At 37.5% G+C, this 18,207-nt stretch overlaps 1 protein-coding gene across 1 annotated transcript in view; it reads left to right on the top strand.

Moving 5' to 3' along the window:
* Positions 1-18,207, top strand: part of wls (Wnt ligand secretion mediator) — a 126,075-nt gene that overhangs the window by 20,603 nt on the left and 87,265 nt on the right. Inside the window, exons 2-3 of the mRNA XM_083117468.1 lie at positions 41-210; positions 15,824-15,929. Coding sequence (XP_082973594.1) covers positions 41-210; positions 15,824-15,929 — 276 coding nt within the window. The remainder of the gene's footprint in view (positions 1-40; positions 211-15,823; positions 15,930-18,207) is intronic.

Raw genomic sequence — 18,207 nt, 5'->3', positions numbered from 1 at the left:
TTTGGATAATTAAGATTCCTTTTTTTCTTTCTTGTATTAGCTCCAGCTCCTGCAAATGCAGATACCATCTTGGGTACAACATGTAAAGAGACAGAAATAAACAACACTGTGTGGTATTTTCCAAGAGGAAAGACAAGAAATTGTCCTGATAAATCACAATTGAAAAATCTGAAGGATGGAGATGATTATAATGATGTATTCACCTTCCAGGTAGGTTATAAACATTTCTACATTCTAATTAGGTCACAAACGCTGTCTTGAAAACTCCTTGCTATGTATTCATTAACTTTGAATCACAACAGAATTAACTACTAAGGTTATGCTAGTGGTGATAAAAGTAACAGTTTTTTTGGCCTGTCACAGAATCTCTTCAGTTATGAACATTTCACTTGAGATTCAATTTTGACCTCCAAAGGAAAACAGATTTTATTGCCTGTGAAGGAGCATTTTTATGTCACTATTATTTTGTAGATTATTTGGAACAAGTTTTATCTTTGTAGCTGTATTAGTTTCTGAGATATGTCATGTGATGATTAATGATTTACATTTTATTTTTGTACTAGCCTTATTGTTGAATCAAACAAACTGACAGATACGTGAATCAAATAGTTTGTTTCATGACATTTGTCATTGATCGGTTTGTCAGTACATCAGATTTGAACTTCTGTTCTTAGAAGGTTCTAGTAATCCGTAGGTATTGGATAGTTTCAGTTGTTAATTAAATTGGAAAAAGTCTGTACTGAGTCAAGAAAATTGGTATGCCAATCATACTGAGTTTTGACAGGTCTCTTTCCACCAAATTTCATATTTGTATACATTTTCAGAGATATTCATTGGCCAGTGTGGTAAAAGTTATTGACATTCCATGAGGAATGAAGCTTTAGTAAGAACATTTAGCAAAATTTATAAATTACAACTGAAAAGTGAAAATTATGAACTTTAAGGAAGTAATACTTATAATGCTCACCTATTTATATTTTTAATTTAAAATGACCTGAAACTTGACATTTATTTCTTGCATTCATTTGAAATGTACTCCTCAGTATTTGAATGATTTTATAGTCAAACTTGGTATAATTTATGTCATATTACTCAGAAAAGATGAACATTTAGAGAAACAATAATGATATCCCTATTTGCTGATAAACACTTAATTAAAAATATGCCTGAAAAACGTATCCATGAGTCAGTCGCAAGAGTAGCAAAAAATATCTACAAATGGGCATATCAAGTTGATCTCAAATGTCTTAGAAGGTATGTGTAGCAATATTTTACTTTAGAAACATGTTAACCCTTTATCAGCCATTGATGTGAAATCATGCCGAAGTGATTCCAGCCGGTCCCTGGCATGGGCATCTTTTCACACCTTGATGCATGTGCTACTTCTCTGTGTGCGATTGCAAATCTTGACTTTCTACTCAGCTGGTGCAGTGACTGGCAGATAAGTAGGGGAAGAATCATGCTCTTAGCCTAATTTGCAGCAGGGTAAGACAGAAGCAGTAAGCATTTGTGTGTTTGTTTCTTGCTTGTGGTAGGATCAGGCAAACAAGGAAAATGTGCGGATTTCTCCCATCCTTTCTTGAGTTGCTCCAGGATCTGACTAAACAATACCCTCAAGGTCAAGCAGATGTATTCCCTGACATAAAATTAAGATTTTGCAATCACATCTTCAGTTACTGCATAGAAGTAACACCAAGAAGAAGCATGTGTATAGTAGGGTGGTTATTTTCACACTAGGGAATGTTTGGAATAGCTTGATCATGGTATCCCTCCAACAATTATACATTTTATGTTGTTGCAAGTATAAAAAAAAATGTACTTCCATGCATTTTTGGGCTTGTTAAATTTAAATGTTCCTACAAGACAGGTGTGGTATTTTAAGTGCCTTCCTGCCAAGTAATTGGTTAACGTGCTTGTCCAGGAACACAGCTATACCAAAATGAAAAGTGTCACCAGATTAACGGATGTAGTGTCACAAACATAACATAACTTTTTTTTAAATTATTAATTTGGATTTTGATGTTTGTCAGTTAATTTTTTGCTAGGAAACTGTTGTTAATATTGAATTTGATAGTTGACAGTTTTGAGAACATTCTTATGTATATATGGGTGGAGGAAGGCAAAGTTGTTTACATGCTTGCCAAATGTGCATCTAAAGTGTATTTATTGAAGTAAAAGTACCTCGGATGGTAGGGTAACAAGTATATGTTAATAAAGAGAAGAGAAATATTGGTTTTCACAAGTAGACTTTCACATCCCTCTGGTGATGACCTACAAATATCTGAGTTACGTATGTTCTCCCAGTTCCTGGAGAACCTCATCCAGGAATTGCTAATTTTGCAGGTTAATTTCATGTTTGTGAAACTTTTTCAACTATAGCATATGTCACCCACAGACACAAGTAGCTAAAAATCAAAAATGGAAATATTTTTAAAGCAAAGCAAGATATTCATGTTCTGTTTTGGTAAGATTACCATGTGTGAAACACAATGTAAAACATGTTACCGCTTCAGAACAAAGTTACTTATTTTTAAATGAACCATGTATTGATTGATTAGACATTTCAAGTCTGCATTTGAAAAGAATAAACGGGTAACAGAAACATGCAACAGTTATGCTTTTGAAGTTACAGAGGTCTACATGGTGTTGCAAGAATACCAAATATCACTCGCCAACAACAAGATAAAAATTATAGGTTTGTGTATAACTTTTTGATGCTCAAAGTATGATACTATTTACTACTAATTACTGTGCCACAGTGGTGCCACAAATGTGTTGCAAGTAGGAATTGCAATTGATACTAGTTGCAAATATTGTTCCTTCCCTTTATGCAGAGTATTGTATGTGTGCAAATAATGGAAAAGAAACGAGAGTCAGCTGTGTTTCACTATGTGCTAGTATGATATTCAGAGATCAAGGTAAATTACATGTATACTGTTAAGTAAGCTTTGTGGCACTACTTTATCCACATTGTGTTAGTGCAACATGTTATGCATTATATAAAATCTACTCCTGCCCAAACCCTCAATACTCCTCTTGGTGATACATGGCATTTGGTGACAACGCTTGTAATGTCTTAAATTTGGTGAGTATGCAATGCTGACTTTAGTTGCTGGTGTCATCTGGTTTTGTTTCAAATATAGATTGGAAATGCACAAATAAAGCTATTCATGTTCAATTTGTAAGGAAAATGTAACTCTTTCTGAGGCGGCAAAGCTGTTGGTCATGTGGCCACATTATGTGTTCTATTTTGTTCGTTCTTTTCATGTGGTTACAAAGCAGAGCATGATATCTAGCTTGGTTTTCAAAATGTCACAAGAGTAATGAACAGTTATTAATTTCAAAGCTTCTAAAATTTTTGGTTTTGATTGTAATGACTTCATATTCTCTCTTTGTTCATATTTAGGAGAATTTAGAGCTAAAATGACCATAAATTGGGCCTTTTGGAAAATCTTTAGGGAGGGTTGTTGATTAAATTTTTGGCGGGTGTTAGGGATATTTTGGGGTGTGTGGGTAAATAACTGTTGCACTTCACTGCTTCTATATGTATTGAGCATCAACTGATAGCAAAATGAGGGAACTCCCTTTTCACAGTGCCCACAAATGTCTCCACATTTGGTACAGGGCTGGAAGAGCAGAGTAAGCATTCACAAATAGGCTAAATTAGTCAAAAGTAGCAAAAATTTTCACCTGTGCCAGTTTCGCAAAACTTTAAGATATACTTATGAGAAATAGTGGTAAAACTCAAGATACCTTTTGTGTTTTCAAGTCAAAAATAAAAACATATTTCATTTTAATTCAAATTTATATTCAGTTTCTGTGCATTAGTGAGAAGTTGACACTACTTAGCACAATTATATTGTCCAGCAATATAATTGTCATAGGTCTTAAAAATAAGTACAACATATAGTGCAAAAATTCAATTTTCATGAACCACCATTTTGCAGCCCAGAAACAAGAACAAATAATCGATGTAGAAAGAAATTTATATGACAGTTTTATGTCCCATTTAGTTGTTTGAAGAACTATTCATGTTCTATTCCCTTACTGAGAAGTAAGAATTTCTATCTTTGCCAACTTTTTTGGCATTTTTGGATCTCTCTGCAAAATTTGGTGACAAAATGTTTGTTCTCCAATGCTTCATGCATTCTGATGCAAAATTCCAATCTGGCCAAAATCTTTTCGCTTTAATTGTTTCAAGAGCTACACACGGTAAGGCTTGAATTATAGCTGTCCTTGCAAAAATTTTCCCCACAGTTTGCAGCGGAATTCCAAGTTTGCAACTTGCAGGACTCTATTTTTGCCTCACTCTCCATTGTTTCATCAGATGTGCTTGGTTCCCCCATACTTTTCCATTTACACAGGCAACTAGTGTCCTTAAACTACTGATACCACTGCAGAATGTTCTGCTGCCCTCATAGGCATAACTTGGGGGCAAGGGAGGGGGGCATTTGGCTCCCAAACTTTTCATGCTACTAAATTGGAAAGTTAATGATACTTTTGTTAACCTCTTGGGACTTGAGTAGCAAAGTATTGAAGTGTATTTTTTTTATGATTGTGCAAATGTATGCTATTCAGCAAAATAGTTGTGGGCGCTAATATAATGGGATGGACAACTTATTAATTTTGCCTCACTACCCCTTCCTCCCCCCTCTCCAAGTTTAGTGCCAAGCTTGATTATGCCCCCAAAGCTAAGTCCCAAGTTTATTCTGACCCTCAAAGTTAAGTCCCAACTTTGATTCTGACCCTCCCCCCCAAAGTTAAGTCCCAAGTTCGATTCTGCCCCCTTCCCACAAAGTTTTTTAACATGATGGTTTTTATCTCATAGTTAATACTATATTGAATAATAATATATTGATATTTGATTTATTCAGGTCCTGTAGTATTGAAGTTGCAAATTTTAAGACATATGTGAAAAATTGTTTCCGATTGTCACAAGAGTAATGGTGGGCATGGCATTATCAATTTTTATTGGAGAGACCAGTGCATGGTGATCCAGAATGTCAGAAAAGTCAGCAGAAATAGAAATTTTTCCTTTTTGGTAAGGGGATAGAACGTAAACACTTCTCTAAACAACTACATGGGGCATAAAATTGCAAGACAAATTTCTCTCTAAATCAGTTATTTGTTCTTGTTTTCAGGCCACAAAATGGCAGTTGGTGAATATTGAATTTTTGCGCTATATTTTGTAATTATTTTTAAGACTTGTTGTAAGAAATATTTTTTTGTCAGGCAATATCATTGTTCTAGGTAGGCTCACAATTTCTCACTAATCACAAAAAGAGATCATGCATTTCAATTAAAATAAAATGTAATGTTTTTATTTTTGACTTGCAAATATAAAAGTTATCTTGACACAACATAGCTTTTGCCGCAATGATTTCTAAAGCAAAGGACACTTTAAGATATTGTGAAACTGGTACAGGAGAAAAGTTTTCCTACTTTTGACAAATTTAGCTTATTTGTGAACATGTTAATGGGTCAGTTGGCAACCCTTAATCAAACATGAATATGTGTGTGTGTGTCAGTGGCATCTCCTGACCCTGAAATTAAGGCGTTGGCAAAGACGGAATGTTAACCCCTCCCCCTCTCATTTCTGTGAACCAATACCAGTATTACAAATTTTCTCCGTACCTTTTTGGTGTAAATTTAGAAATATTGAGAAAAAAACATTAAATTACATAAATTATTTTAAATGAAGTAAATACTTCATTTAAAATTTAATATATTTGAAGGGTAAGGAGAAGCAAGGACTGTTTAAACGAGAAAATTAATGTTCAATACTTCGCCATACAATTTATTTTTAAAGCACGAGTTTGCAACCAGAGGGGTTGGTGGAACTCCTACCTATCACGCCTTAAAAAAAACCCATGGACATAAGAATGACCCGTTCATTGAAAAATTGCTAAAATGCACATGCACATTCCCGGCTTTTCCCCTTACCCTTCATTTATCCTTCCAAAAAGTAAATTTTGAAAAATCAACTGCTCATTACTTATAGTTATTTGAATTCCAGCTCTATTCTTCTTTCTTTAGAGAGAAATGCGCTGATCACCGCCTCATAAAATTTGGATTTATCCCCTTCTCGAAGCTTAGAAAGCAATTCTTTCTCGATGGAGATAAGACTTAAATTCGCTGCCCAAGTGTCTCGAACGAGATACCCAAATGTAACCCTCACTGCCCCAAGCATCTCGATCGAGACGCTGTGTCAAGGTCGTAGTTTTTACGTTATAACTTTTCTATTTTTGGCTAGAATTTCGATTTTTTTTTTATATTGTTCCTAACACATGTATTTAAGAGAAATGTTTTTTTGCATTTTTTTTGTCTTCATGAAAATGGAGGGGGAAAGGTGGGAAAAGGGACTTCTCTTTTGCTTCTCTTTTCAAGGTCAAATTTTTGCCGACAAAGGAACACCGGCTTTGTTGTTCTAAAGCAATGCTTTTCACTCCCGCCTGTGAACTGCTTTCGAAGAAAGCTTGTTTATCAGTATCCGATGTCAAAATAAAAGTTTTCCGTGAGGGGATGGGGGTGGGGGAAGACTGGTTGCTGAATCTGCGTTGTGAGAATGGAATTTCGAAGCGCGCTGAAGGAAACCTTTGTTTTTTTAGCACAAGTGTCCACAAGTTGCGACAGGGGTTACCCTGCATTGTCTAAAAATAGAATTTCAAGCTGCTGCAAGAATCGGTGCTCATTTTTCACTGCGTTCTAGCTTTTTGTCCGTGAATGTTGTGCGTAGGTGTCATTTTGTGCCCAAGTGCGAGGATATTTTTTGGGTGAAGTGACAATTTTTTAAAATAATTTTTGGGGTTTTTCTCCCTTCCCCCTCCATATATACGCCAAATTTGCATAAATTTTGCATTTTGTACATTTTGACATTTTTTCATGGGGGGGGGGAACCATTTTTTTAAGAAAAGTATTTTTGAGGGGATTTCCCCCTTTTCCCCCTCCATATGTACGCCGAATGTGCATAAATTATATATCGTCTGAATCTGTTATTCATTCTGCGTACAACGGTATATCTTTCATATCTCTAGGGCATTTAGTTTCTGAGCTATAGTCATTTCAAGGTACCGCTGCATTTTGAAGCTTGAATCAGTGGCGTGCCGACCATTCCCTTTGGGGGTACAACTAAAGTTACATTGGTCATACGACAATGATGCAAATATTTTTCTGTTTCTTACATGCCAGCGATAATTTCTATGTGAATTTTGAACTTTTCATATCTTTTTTTTCTGGGGGCGGGGGGGGGGGGACGAAACCCCATTTTTTAAGAAAAAAGTATTTTCAGGAGATTTCCCCCCTTTCCCCCTCCATATATACGCCAAATGTGCATAAATTATATATCGTCTAAATCTCTGATTCATTCTGCGTACAACGGTATATCTTTCATATCTCTAGGGCATTTAGTTTCTGAGCTATAGTCATTTCAAGGTACCGCTGCATTTTGAAGCTTGAATCAGTGGCGTGCCGACCATTCCTTTTGGGGGTACAACTCAAGTTACATTGGTCATATGATAATAATGCAAATATTTTTGTGTTCCTTACATGTCAGCGATCATTTCCATGTGCATGTTGACACTGTCATGTACTTTTTTCTTGGGGGGGAGGGTGGGGGAACCAAATTTTTTTCCCCGAAATTTTGGAATTTTGAGAGTTAGCCCCCTCCCCCCCGCCACATATACGCCGAATTTGCATAAATTTCATATAGTCTGAATCTCTGGTTCATTCCGCGTACAACGGTATATCACTCATCTCTCTAGGGCAATTAGTCTCCGATCTATACTCATTTAATTGAAACTCTGCATTTTGCTCAAAATTGGCTCGGGACAGAGGGGCTTACATGTGAAAAAGGCCTTGGGCGGCAAAAGGTTAATTAAACTGTTCAATTATTTTACAGGGCCGTTTATCAGAAAAAATGCTTTCTACATAAAATATTATGTGTGTGTACGGTGCCAAAAAAAGATCGATTTAATATCAAAAATTATAAATAAAAATCATTATTTTTATCCACCCATCTGTTAAGAGGGGCAGGGGAGGGGATAAGTAAGTATTTGTATTTTCTTCTTTTGAATACATAAAAGTCGAAATATGTGTTGTAATATGTGAAAATTCAGAGGTAGAACATCGATTTGTATAATTACTAATGTAAGTGTAGCCACAACCAGCCATTCTAAGTAATTACATAAATTTCCTGGAAGAATCTGACTACTTGAGGGACCCAAATTTGTTTCTTGCGGATGCGTACTTTACGATTTTGTTACACCACTGCGTCAAATATTTAATATTACAAGAACATAAAGACGTAACAACAAACAGGGTGGTGACAGACATGGAAAACCTGGAAAAGTCAGGGAATTGGAGAGGTCAAAAAATGTCAGGGAAATGGCAGGGAATTTTGTCTTCATTGACAAATGTTTCTTTGTTGAACTGTAGATATGATGTGATGCAATGAACCTGGCAGACATTTGATTTTGAAGAAGTCGTAATAAGCGCTGCACTTATGTGGAAAATCACCTTGCCAGCCTTTGGCGTAAACTTTTAGGTTTCTATTATGCATTGGACACAACCATAGTGCCAGAAACAAGTGATGGAAGGTGAGGAGGTCAGGGAGGGTGAGGAGGTCGGGGAGGAGAAATTTCCAGTGAGCAGACACATTTGATGAACCTCTAAATGTCATATTTAAAATGTATTGACATATTTTTTCTTGCCTATGGGATCTATAAGAAGTCGAACCTGTCAACCAGAAGGGTGCACCCACTCTGGCACTGTCCGACAGATGTCCAACAACATAGTACAGCATTATGTGGACATTATGAAGGAACGTTGAAACGAATGAGGACTTTTATCCAACCTGAATTTTTTGTCCTATGCTGTGGAATGACATTTGATTGATCCACTGAATATTTAAGCTCCATTGATGCATGTGATTTTTGTCAGATAAATCTGACTAATGAAAAGATTCTCTCGGGCTGTTGACCATTCCTCGCCAGGAAAGCTTCAAGGCCTACTTAAACCTGACTAATAACGAATTGCAACAGAATGTCTCACTATGGCATAAAAATGCATGCAGGGCACTCTTATGCATCCATTTTTTGTCTGATGCAGTACGACATTTCGTCGGACAAACTTCCAGACTCTCAATCCTAAAAACATATAATTTACGTCAGTAACCAATGTTCCTCTGCCAGCGCTACTGATTTTTTCACATTTTGTCTACTGTTATTGATTTTAACAGGCTGAAGCTTTATACAAGAATGGTCCAGAAAGTACATTCCAATTAGCCATAAATTGAAACACAAAGTTCGTTAATCATTGACATTTTATTGTCTTAATTACAGTGACCCATAAGTTACTTTTCGACATATTCATCACCGTTATTCAGGTATTTGTTGTGGTGTGGCACTAAATTTTGTATGCCCATGTCATATGTCTGCCTCCAAAAATTAGAACCATCTGTAAAGCAGCATTACTGTCAAAACGTATGACCTGCCAGAAACTGCTTCAGCTGAAGGAACAGATGAAAGTCGTAGCATGTGAGGTCGGGATTCCCACTTGAAGTGATGGAAAAGAGCCCACTTGTGGTCAGATGTGTTGGGTCATGCATGATGTATCTGCCTTCCATGAATTGTCTGCACCATCATCTTACCATACTGTCACTTATGGCATCCAGTCCTTACACCTCTCACAAGTTCCGGTAGATCTCTGCTAGAATCTGCTTCTGACCGACAGCATGCAGTTGGTATATGAGAAGTGCCATCTTTCTCACAGAGTTAAGCCAAGCTAACTCCTGCTGGCCCCCGTAGCAGAGTGGTGAGCACATCGCGCTACAACACCAGGGGTCCCGGCCAGAGAGCTGGAAAGCGGCCAGAATTGCTTACTATGCCCGCCTGGCTGGTCGGGCAGGCGAGTAAAACTATAAACCTGGGTTTTGACCCATCAAGCATCGAAAGCCCATGGGTAACTGGAAGGCCTTGCAAGATGAAGCTCGCTTATCTTCAGCGAATGCTCATTCCGGTTTTGCACCGTCTCCAGATACATGAGTCATGCAGTCACTGTTGCCAACCTTTAGATTCTAAAATGGTCAAGGAGCACTTAAAATGTTCATCACTTTTATCAATTTGACATTTATTCCTTGCTAGAAAACATTTGTATCACTCACACCCAGTGGCGGCGATTGGGTTCCAAAACTAGGGGGGCAAGGACAGTTTAATTTCCCTTGGTCAAAAGCGTGGTCAAAAGTGGCAAAAAGTAGGGGGGGGGGCAACTGCACCCTCTCGGTCCCGCCCCTAATTGCTGCCACTGCTGTCACCTGTAAAGGAGTGCGAAACAAGTCTTGCAAAAAGTGCCATTGTAAATATTTTGGAACTTTGTGTGACTGGTGGTAGTTCAACATTATACTTTTTTGGGGGTGCTCCCCTATGGTGCAGTGGTAGTGTCATCGCCTTGTAATCAAGGGGTACCGGGTTCGATACCTGCTGGAAGCACATGGTGGTTCGGATCCCACTTTAAACTATAGGTCCAGTCTCGATGTTCTTTAGGCAGTAAGACAACTGAAATATCCTTAAATGTGCTAAACTTTTTTTTAAGAAAAATCAGCGAAACACAAAGTAAGAGTCTTGAAATATAACCTATATATTATTTAATGAGTCCTTCTTTGTTTCCTCATTTCAAAGTTTGTAGGATGTAAATGTCACAAACCATGGCTTAAGTAGAAAATATCGAAGGACGCACATAAAATGTCGGTGCTTGATAGAGTGGGGGGAAAGGGGTGCGCTAAACCACAATCCTGTCTAGGGGTCCAAAGTATCTACCTACAAGCTTTTCAACACAATCGGTTCCAACATCAACAAATCTTAAAACGATAGTCATTTGCACCATAACTGTGAAATCTTTGGTGTATTCAATTGATACAGCTAATTTGACTTTTTTAAATTAGCAGTTTTGACTTTGTTGCACATTAATTGTACCAGTTAACTTTGAATTTTAGGACTTAGATGATAATAATAATTGTGAATCTCATTTTGTTGTTACGTCTTAATGTTCTTGTTGTAATATTAAATATTTGACACATTGGCATAACAAAATCGTAAAGTACGTGTCCGCAAGAAATAATTTTGGGTCCCTCAAGTACAGTCATATTCTTCCAGGAAATTTATGCAAGTACTTAGAATGGCTGGTTGTGGCTACACTTACATTAATAACTATACAAATCTATGCTCTAACTCTCAATTTTCACATATTACAACATATCTTTCTTTGACATTTATGTATTCAAAAGAAGAAAATACAAATACATACTTATCCCTTCCCCCCCAAACAGAAGGCGGTACAGGATACAGAGAACACTGGAAGCTAGTGTAGGGCTATCAAGGAGAAGAAATTTTCCCAAAGCACTTGATTTCAGATAAGCACATTCCTGAAACTTAGAACTTGGATCAGGAAATTCGGAAGATAAATAATCTTCGTGCCCGTTACAGAGGGCAATAGCTGCCTACATCTGAAGTTGTAGGAACGAAGGAAGAACTGCTAATATTATCCATACCCTTCTTCAGTTTAAAACACCGGAAGCATTTAAATGCCCCATACTTTGCTCTGTGGCAGTTTGAGGTGCTTTACCGTTAACATATTAAAATCGGGTAGGCTATGCAAGATCACAAGACAGAAGAAAAGCCAAGATAAAGGGCTTTTTATTCAAGAAAATAATAAATGGATAAAAATGTCCAAGCAATTTTTGCGTTTATGTTTCACATGAGAAATGATAATTATTTTGACTTTTTCGGGGCCCCTTAGGCTTTGAGCTCCCACCCGCCTCTGATTTGACATATTCATTCAAATTATAACGTTAAACTAGAATATAAAGCCAGATAAAAAGGTCTTAATTTTATTGCCCACAAAAATTAGCCTTTTCTATCTTTCTCACTTCCATTTATTATGTTTTTCGTATCAACCTCATGGGACGGGAGGTCCCTACATGTGCAAGGCCCAGGGTGGTTGCCCACTTCACCCACCCCTTGCTATGCCAATGGTTATACAACCTCAAGGAACCTGCGCTGCACGTAGCAGAAATTCAAATATTTCCATGCGTAGTGAAATATAATGGCCGTTGGCAACACTGACAGGAGTGCTCGCTTCTACTTGCAAGAACTACATCGAGTCTCACAGGTCTTCTTAAGAGTAATAGAAAAGCCTGGCAGGCATCGATGCCTGTGCACAACTGTGACGTGAAGCTCGCTCGCGCGATGTCGAACACCTGGGCTTGACGTGCATGTTGCATATTCTCTGACGGGTTTTTTTCTGGGTCTTGTGCAGGTCTCTGGTCCCGGCCTTGGCATGGATGTTTGTGAGTGTCCATTCATCAATTTCATCATGTCATCATTCATCACCATCTTTTCAAATTAGCCAAAAGTGGCACAAAAAGCAAAGTATTATAAAGCAAATCAATCAATCAATCAACAAAGCTAACTCCTGGTGTGGGACCCGTCTTTATGGCAGTGACCCGCTGTTCAAAATAACCGTTCTGTGCTGTGAATACAGCCAGGAGATAACTTGGCCCTGTATAACACTGTTCTTAAATCAACTGCCTTCACAACAATGCGACTGCACCACATTATTTTGTACAGTTCCATTGCTTCAGAATGTTTAGTCCCGAGAAGCAGGTTTAAGATATGTTAGGGATTTGGGTGCCAAGCGGACACCATGTGTTGCTATGTTCACATCAAACAGGCTGCTAATTCACCATACCAATATCAATCATGTGTGCATGGATTAAGTTGTCTGTTTGTTTTATATACAGGGTGTGACAGCGTAACTTCCTTTTTTAAAATGCGTGCTATGCAGCCTGTAGAGGTCGTAGCGGGGTGGGAGTGGTCTCATTCGACAGGCACGAGTCTATCGTTTGCGTCCCGGTCAGTCACCATCATGCATTGGAACAGTGATTAGAGTGCGTTTGCCATCGAGGCCTACTTTACGAACCGATGTTCTGTTATTGCCAGTGGCCAGCCTGCTCCCCCGATTTGGCCCCTTGCGATTTCTTTTTGTGGGGTTTTTTGAAATCCCGCATTTATGTTACTCGTCAGGACCCTCCAAGACCTGAAGGCCAACAACCGTCAAGAAATTGCCAACATTCCCACTGATATTCTGGTTCGGATCATGAAGAACGCCAGAAATCGGCTTCTTCTGTGTATGGACAAGGGGGGCATCACCTCCCTGATATGATTTTCAAAACTGTGTGAAACATAACTTTAGATATGTACCTACAGTGTAAAAAAAACATTAAACAATTCTAATTCATCACATGGGTTTTATTACGTTCTGAAATAAGGAAGTTATGTTGCCACACCCTTTAGAAAAGAGATGTAGGATAGAAGCATTAATGCTTCAAAAATAAGTTTGTAGTCATGGTTCTTGCAAGCGGCAGGTGAAATAGGAACATTTAATAACAAGAGAGGCTTAGAAGAATGAGAAATTACAAAATTTCTTCATTAAAAACAACTAATTTACTCTAAACTAATTTAGTCATAACTTGAAAATTAATAAAATATTTTATTTAAGGCTGCTTGCAAATGAGAAAAGCCCTGTAAGTCCTTTCCTAGCTTGTGAATTGTAATATTTTTTCAAATTCACTATTTTTAAGAACTAATATAAATCATAGAGAAATTAAGTCAATTTCTTGTAAGCTAATATAGATACTTAATACAGTCCATGCCTGAAAGCTGTATGAGTTTATTTTCCATGTACAAATACGTGGATTTAGTTCAAAATTGTCAGGGAAAAAATGAAAAAATTTGTCCTGGAAAAGTCAGGGAATTTCATTTCTGCTTGTCTATAGCCATCCTGAACAAAATGAGACTCGTACTGTCATTCAAAGTTTGGTGTAGGTAAAGTAGAGAAGGGGAGAAAGTGACTGTGGATCTCTGCCGCACTCCCCCTAAAGAAAGGGAAGAAATTATAAAGTGGCATGGAAAGGGGAAATAAAGGAAAAATTGGTTGTGGATCTCCTTCGATGAAAAAAATGGGGGGCATCAGGGAATGGGGGCATGTGGACCTACCACTCGGAACTTCCTTGTAATCAAATAGCACGTGAGAACTTAATCTTCTCTCCAGATAAGTTCATGTGGAATTATTTTTATTATTATTATTATTATTATTAGAGAAGGAAAAAGGAGAGCTATAAATTGGAGTCTGTGGCAAGTGGGAATGGTCTCCCGAAGTGAGACTGCGTAAAGACCCTAAACGACCTCGGTTCACTTCCTCGACTTTGCAAGACTGTCTAGTCTTGTATTTTGAAAGTGAAACACAAACGAACTGGCAGTTGATATATCAAAAATCACTTATTTTTCTGTCCAATTTTTTAACTTTTTTTTCCTATTTACACTGTTATCCCTTTTCCTTGCTGTCAGACTCCCATATCTTTGGCCCCTTAAAACAATCATGGTTTTTCTTCCTCCAGTGGCTCTAAGAAAGGAGAAGAAACAAAACCCACCCATTGGATCTGAGCAGGTCACCTCCCTAGATTCTCTACTTTCGCTAGGTCCATATTGAAACGACAAAAATAAATATATCCTATCCCCATGACTGAAATTACCAAGAAGAAAGAACTTACAGAAACACACACCATCATGCGCAGAGGAAGGGATAGGAATGTCCAGACCTTAGTCTGAATAACCTTCTTCCCCTTTTAAGTTATTAGAGAGAAAGAGAGAAGTAAAAGGAACTGGCTCTAAGAAAGGAAAAGAAACAAAATAGGTACCTCCTCTCATGTATATATCCTCACTCAACAATTAATATTATCATCTAAGTCCTAAAATCCAAAGTTAACTGGTACAATTAATGTGCAACAAAGTCAAAATTGCTAATTAAAAAAATCAAATTAGCTGTATCAATTGATTACACCAAAGATTTCACACTTATGGGGCAAGTGACTATCATTTTAAGATTTGTTGATGTTGAAAACGATTGTGTCGAAGAGCTTGTAGGTAGATATTTTAGGCCCTTAGACAGGATTGTGGTTTGGTGCATCACCTTTCCCCGCTCTATCAAGCACCGACATTTTATGTGCGTCCTTTGATATTTTCTACTTAAGCCATGGTTTGTGATATTTACATCCTACAAACTTTGAAATGAGGAAACAAAGAAGGACTCATTAAATAATATATAAGTTATATTTAAAGATTCTTAAATACGGAGAAACTAGTACTCACTTTTATCCGCGAAGCTGTTTTTCCTTCTTTTTTGATTAATTTCATTGGCCACTGCCACCATCCTCTTTGGAACTTGCTGCACTGTTGCTTGGCGTGCGTCTTTTGGTCCCTTGGAAAATAGTAATTCGAAATAATACTGTACTTATGTTAATATGTGGATTTGTCTGCAATTGTAGAACAGATTTATGACATAATAAACTGTACAAATAAAACAATACCATACCCACTGCTCTATGAAACACTTTTTACTCAAAGGTACTGGTACAACCTACAGGAAACCTACAGGAACCTATTCACATGAGCCACATATTTTTATTTTATTGGCACTTGTGTCATACTATTTCAAATCTGTAATTGAGTATATAATTAATATTCATGTGTCTGCTGTTTCCAAATATCCTTTGGAATGCAACTCACATTTGGAGTCACCAAAGAATTATGTTGTATGGCATAGTGGCTTTGAGGTTCCAAACCTTTTTGGAATATAATCATGTAGTTTTAGTAATTTTGCATTTCATGGCTGTCAGATTTTTTTTTTTAATTTGTAAGTTTCAAAGTGATTGTTCCTATCTCATTTCCACATTTATTTATGTGAAATTCATGTTTTGATGTTATTTTTGCAGATTCCTCTTCCACGCGATAATGTGGAATTGGATTATTCAAGGTGGCAACAAAACCTGATAGGAATTTTACAACCAGAAATAGAGTATATTCCTGGATCAAAAAAATGTAAGTTATACTCTTCTTCCTTGATATACTGTTGTTGAAATATCATTTAGGATATTATTTGCAGAGTGTTGTGTTTACAACCTCACAAAATTTTCTCTGGTTTTAATTTCAACATACAGAACCATAAATATTCTCAAATATTATTCCTCATTTCATGATCTCTATTAATATGTTGGATGAATAAAAATTTGGACTTCATATGATAAGCAAGAATAGATAAGATAAGCAGATGATGTGAAGTTCCCTTTGCAGTATACTGAAATTGAGGAATGTGACCCGTAGTTGATGATGTTGTGTATATACACTATTTAATTAACACTAACAACACTGGACTACATTGGAGTGGAGTCTGCCACCATGTAGCAATGTGTCTCGCTGTTCTCTCATTCAGTACGGGTATTTCCCGATATGTACCATGCCCTGAATAGTCTCCGAAGAAGAGAGTCTGCACAGTCCTGCCATCTGGCGGTGACATGTTAAATGAACACTTAAAATATACAAATTCTCCAGGGTGGAATTCCGGGAATTATGTGTGAATTATTGGCTCCGGGAATTATGCGGGAATTCTACTTGAATTTTTTTCCGTAGACGTGAAAAATTTCAACTTTTTCTAATCCAAATCCTATTCACATTTTATGCAAATAAAAATTATTTTTGTAAAATTTTTATGCTCGCTTTACTTATCAAGTTTATAACCATAGCTAGGAGGCGGCGGGAGCCAGCCCTGGGCGAGGAACTATCTAAATGAAAAATGTTGTCAAATTGATTGATTGATTTGTGGTTTTAAGTCCACTTTATGCACAGAAAGGCTAATCGGGACTGGAACTACAGGTTCAAGTGGGATCCGAACTACTGTGCCGTTTGGAGGAAAAATAATAGAAATCGTTTGTTCGAACACAAATGCTTTGGCACCAACTTCTACCCCCTTTTTGCATAATTTACGAGGATGATATCGTCTTACTACTACTACGACGACGACGAAGAAGAAGAAGAAGAAGAAGTAGAAGGAAGTGCGAACAGTTGCAACATGCACTAGTCATCCACACCAGGATGCACTTGTTCAACTATTGCAAGTTTCCATGTGAGTGGTCCTTCACCAAGACCACTGTACCTGGTTTCAAATTCATTGTTTGGTTATTCCACTTGATCCTCTGCTGCAGGGAATGTAAGTAATTCCATTGACCAATGGTCCCCTAGTTGTTGGTACATTTGCTGCAATCTCTGCCATGTGGATAAATTGGACTCTTTGATGTTAGTTAGACTGGGCTCAGGAAAACTAGTTAGAGGTGCACCAGTGAGGAAATGGCCAGGGGATCTGTAGGGTCATGTGATAATAATGTGAGCGGCTTGGAATTAAGACAGGCTTCGATTTGAACTAAGAGTGTTTCAAGTAAGAGCAGAGTTCCCTATGATTCTTCTCAGGTGATGCTTCGTGGACTTCACTCCTGCTTCACAAATTCCAGCCATATTTGGGCTATTGAGTGATAGAAAATGCCATTTGAATCCTTCCTGAGCTGCATGTTCTTTTATAGACTTTCTGAAGTCTGATGTTTGGAATAAATTCTTTAAGTCTTGAAATTCATGATTGGCACCAACGAAATTCCTTCCATTGTTGCTATACTAGTTCAAACATTTTCTTCTGCATGCTGTAAATCTTCGCAAAGCTGAAATAAATAACTTGCTGCTGAGATCTCTGACCAATTCTAGGTGTATGGCCTTTGTGGCAAAGCATACAAATATTGCTACATATGCTTTCAGCCTTGATTTGCTTCTAGTGATTGACGGTTTGATGATAATTGGTCCAGCTCCCGTGTTTAAAAGTGGTCTAGTGGACTGTATTCTGTATGGTGGTAATTGTCCCATGAATTGGTTGGAAATAGATGCTCTTAATTTGAAACAAATGAGGCACTTATGCTCTGACCAGCTCTCGTGAGTACTCCTATCATATTGAACATATAAGGATTTGTAGTCCTGCATGTAATAGCCTGTGATGTTCTGAAAGGATGATCAGTTCAGTTAAATGATGCTTCGGTGGTAATATCATTTGATGTTTGCTGTCATATGGTAGCTGCGAGTGTCTAAGTCTTCCTCCAACCCTGAGTACTTGTTTGTCATCGAGGAAAGGATGTAGATCTGAAAGTTGACTATCCTTTGACACCTGACTGTTAGAAGACAATTTTCGAATTTCCTTGCCATAAACTTCGTGTTGCACGCTTCTAATGCAAGTATGCAATGTTGACCTCAAGTCACTTGCCGACAATGATCCTATGCATTTCTC

The sequence above is a fragment of the Lepisma saccharinum genome, chromosome 2 (assembly GCF_977018435.1).
Source record: "Lepisma saccharinum chromosome 2, izLepSacc3.1, whole genome shotgun sequence".
NCBI lineage: Eukaryota > Metazoa > Arthropoda > Insecta > Zygentoma > Lepismatidae > Lepisma > Lepisma saccharinum.
The sequence above is the reverse complement of the archived record's forward strand: the minus strand, read 5'-3'. Positions and strand labels throughout refer to the sequence as shown.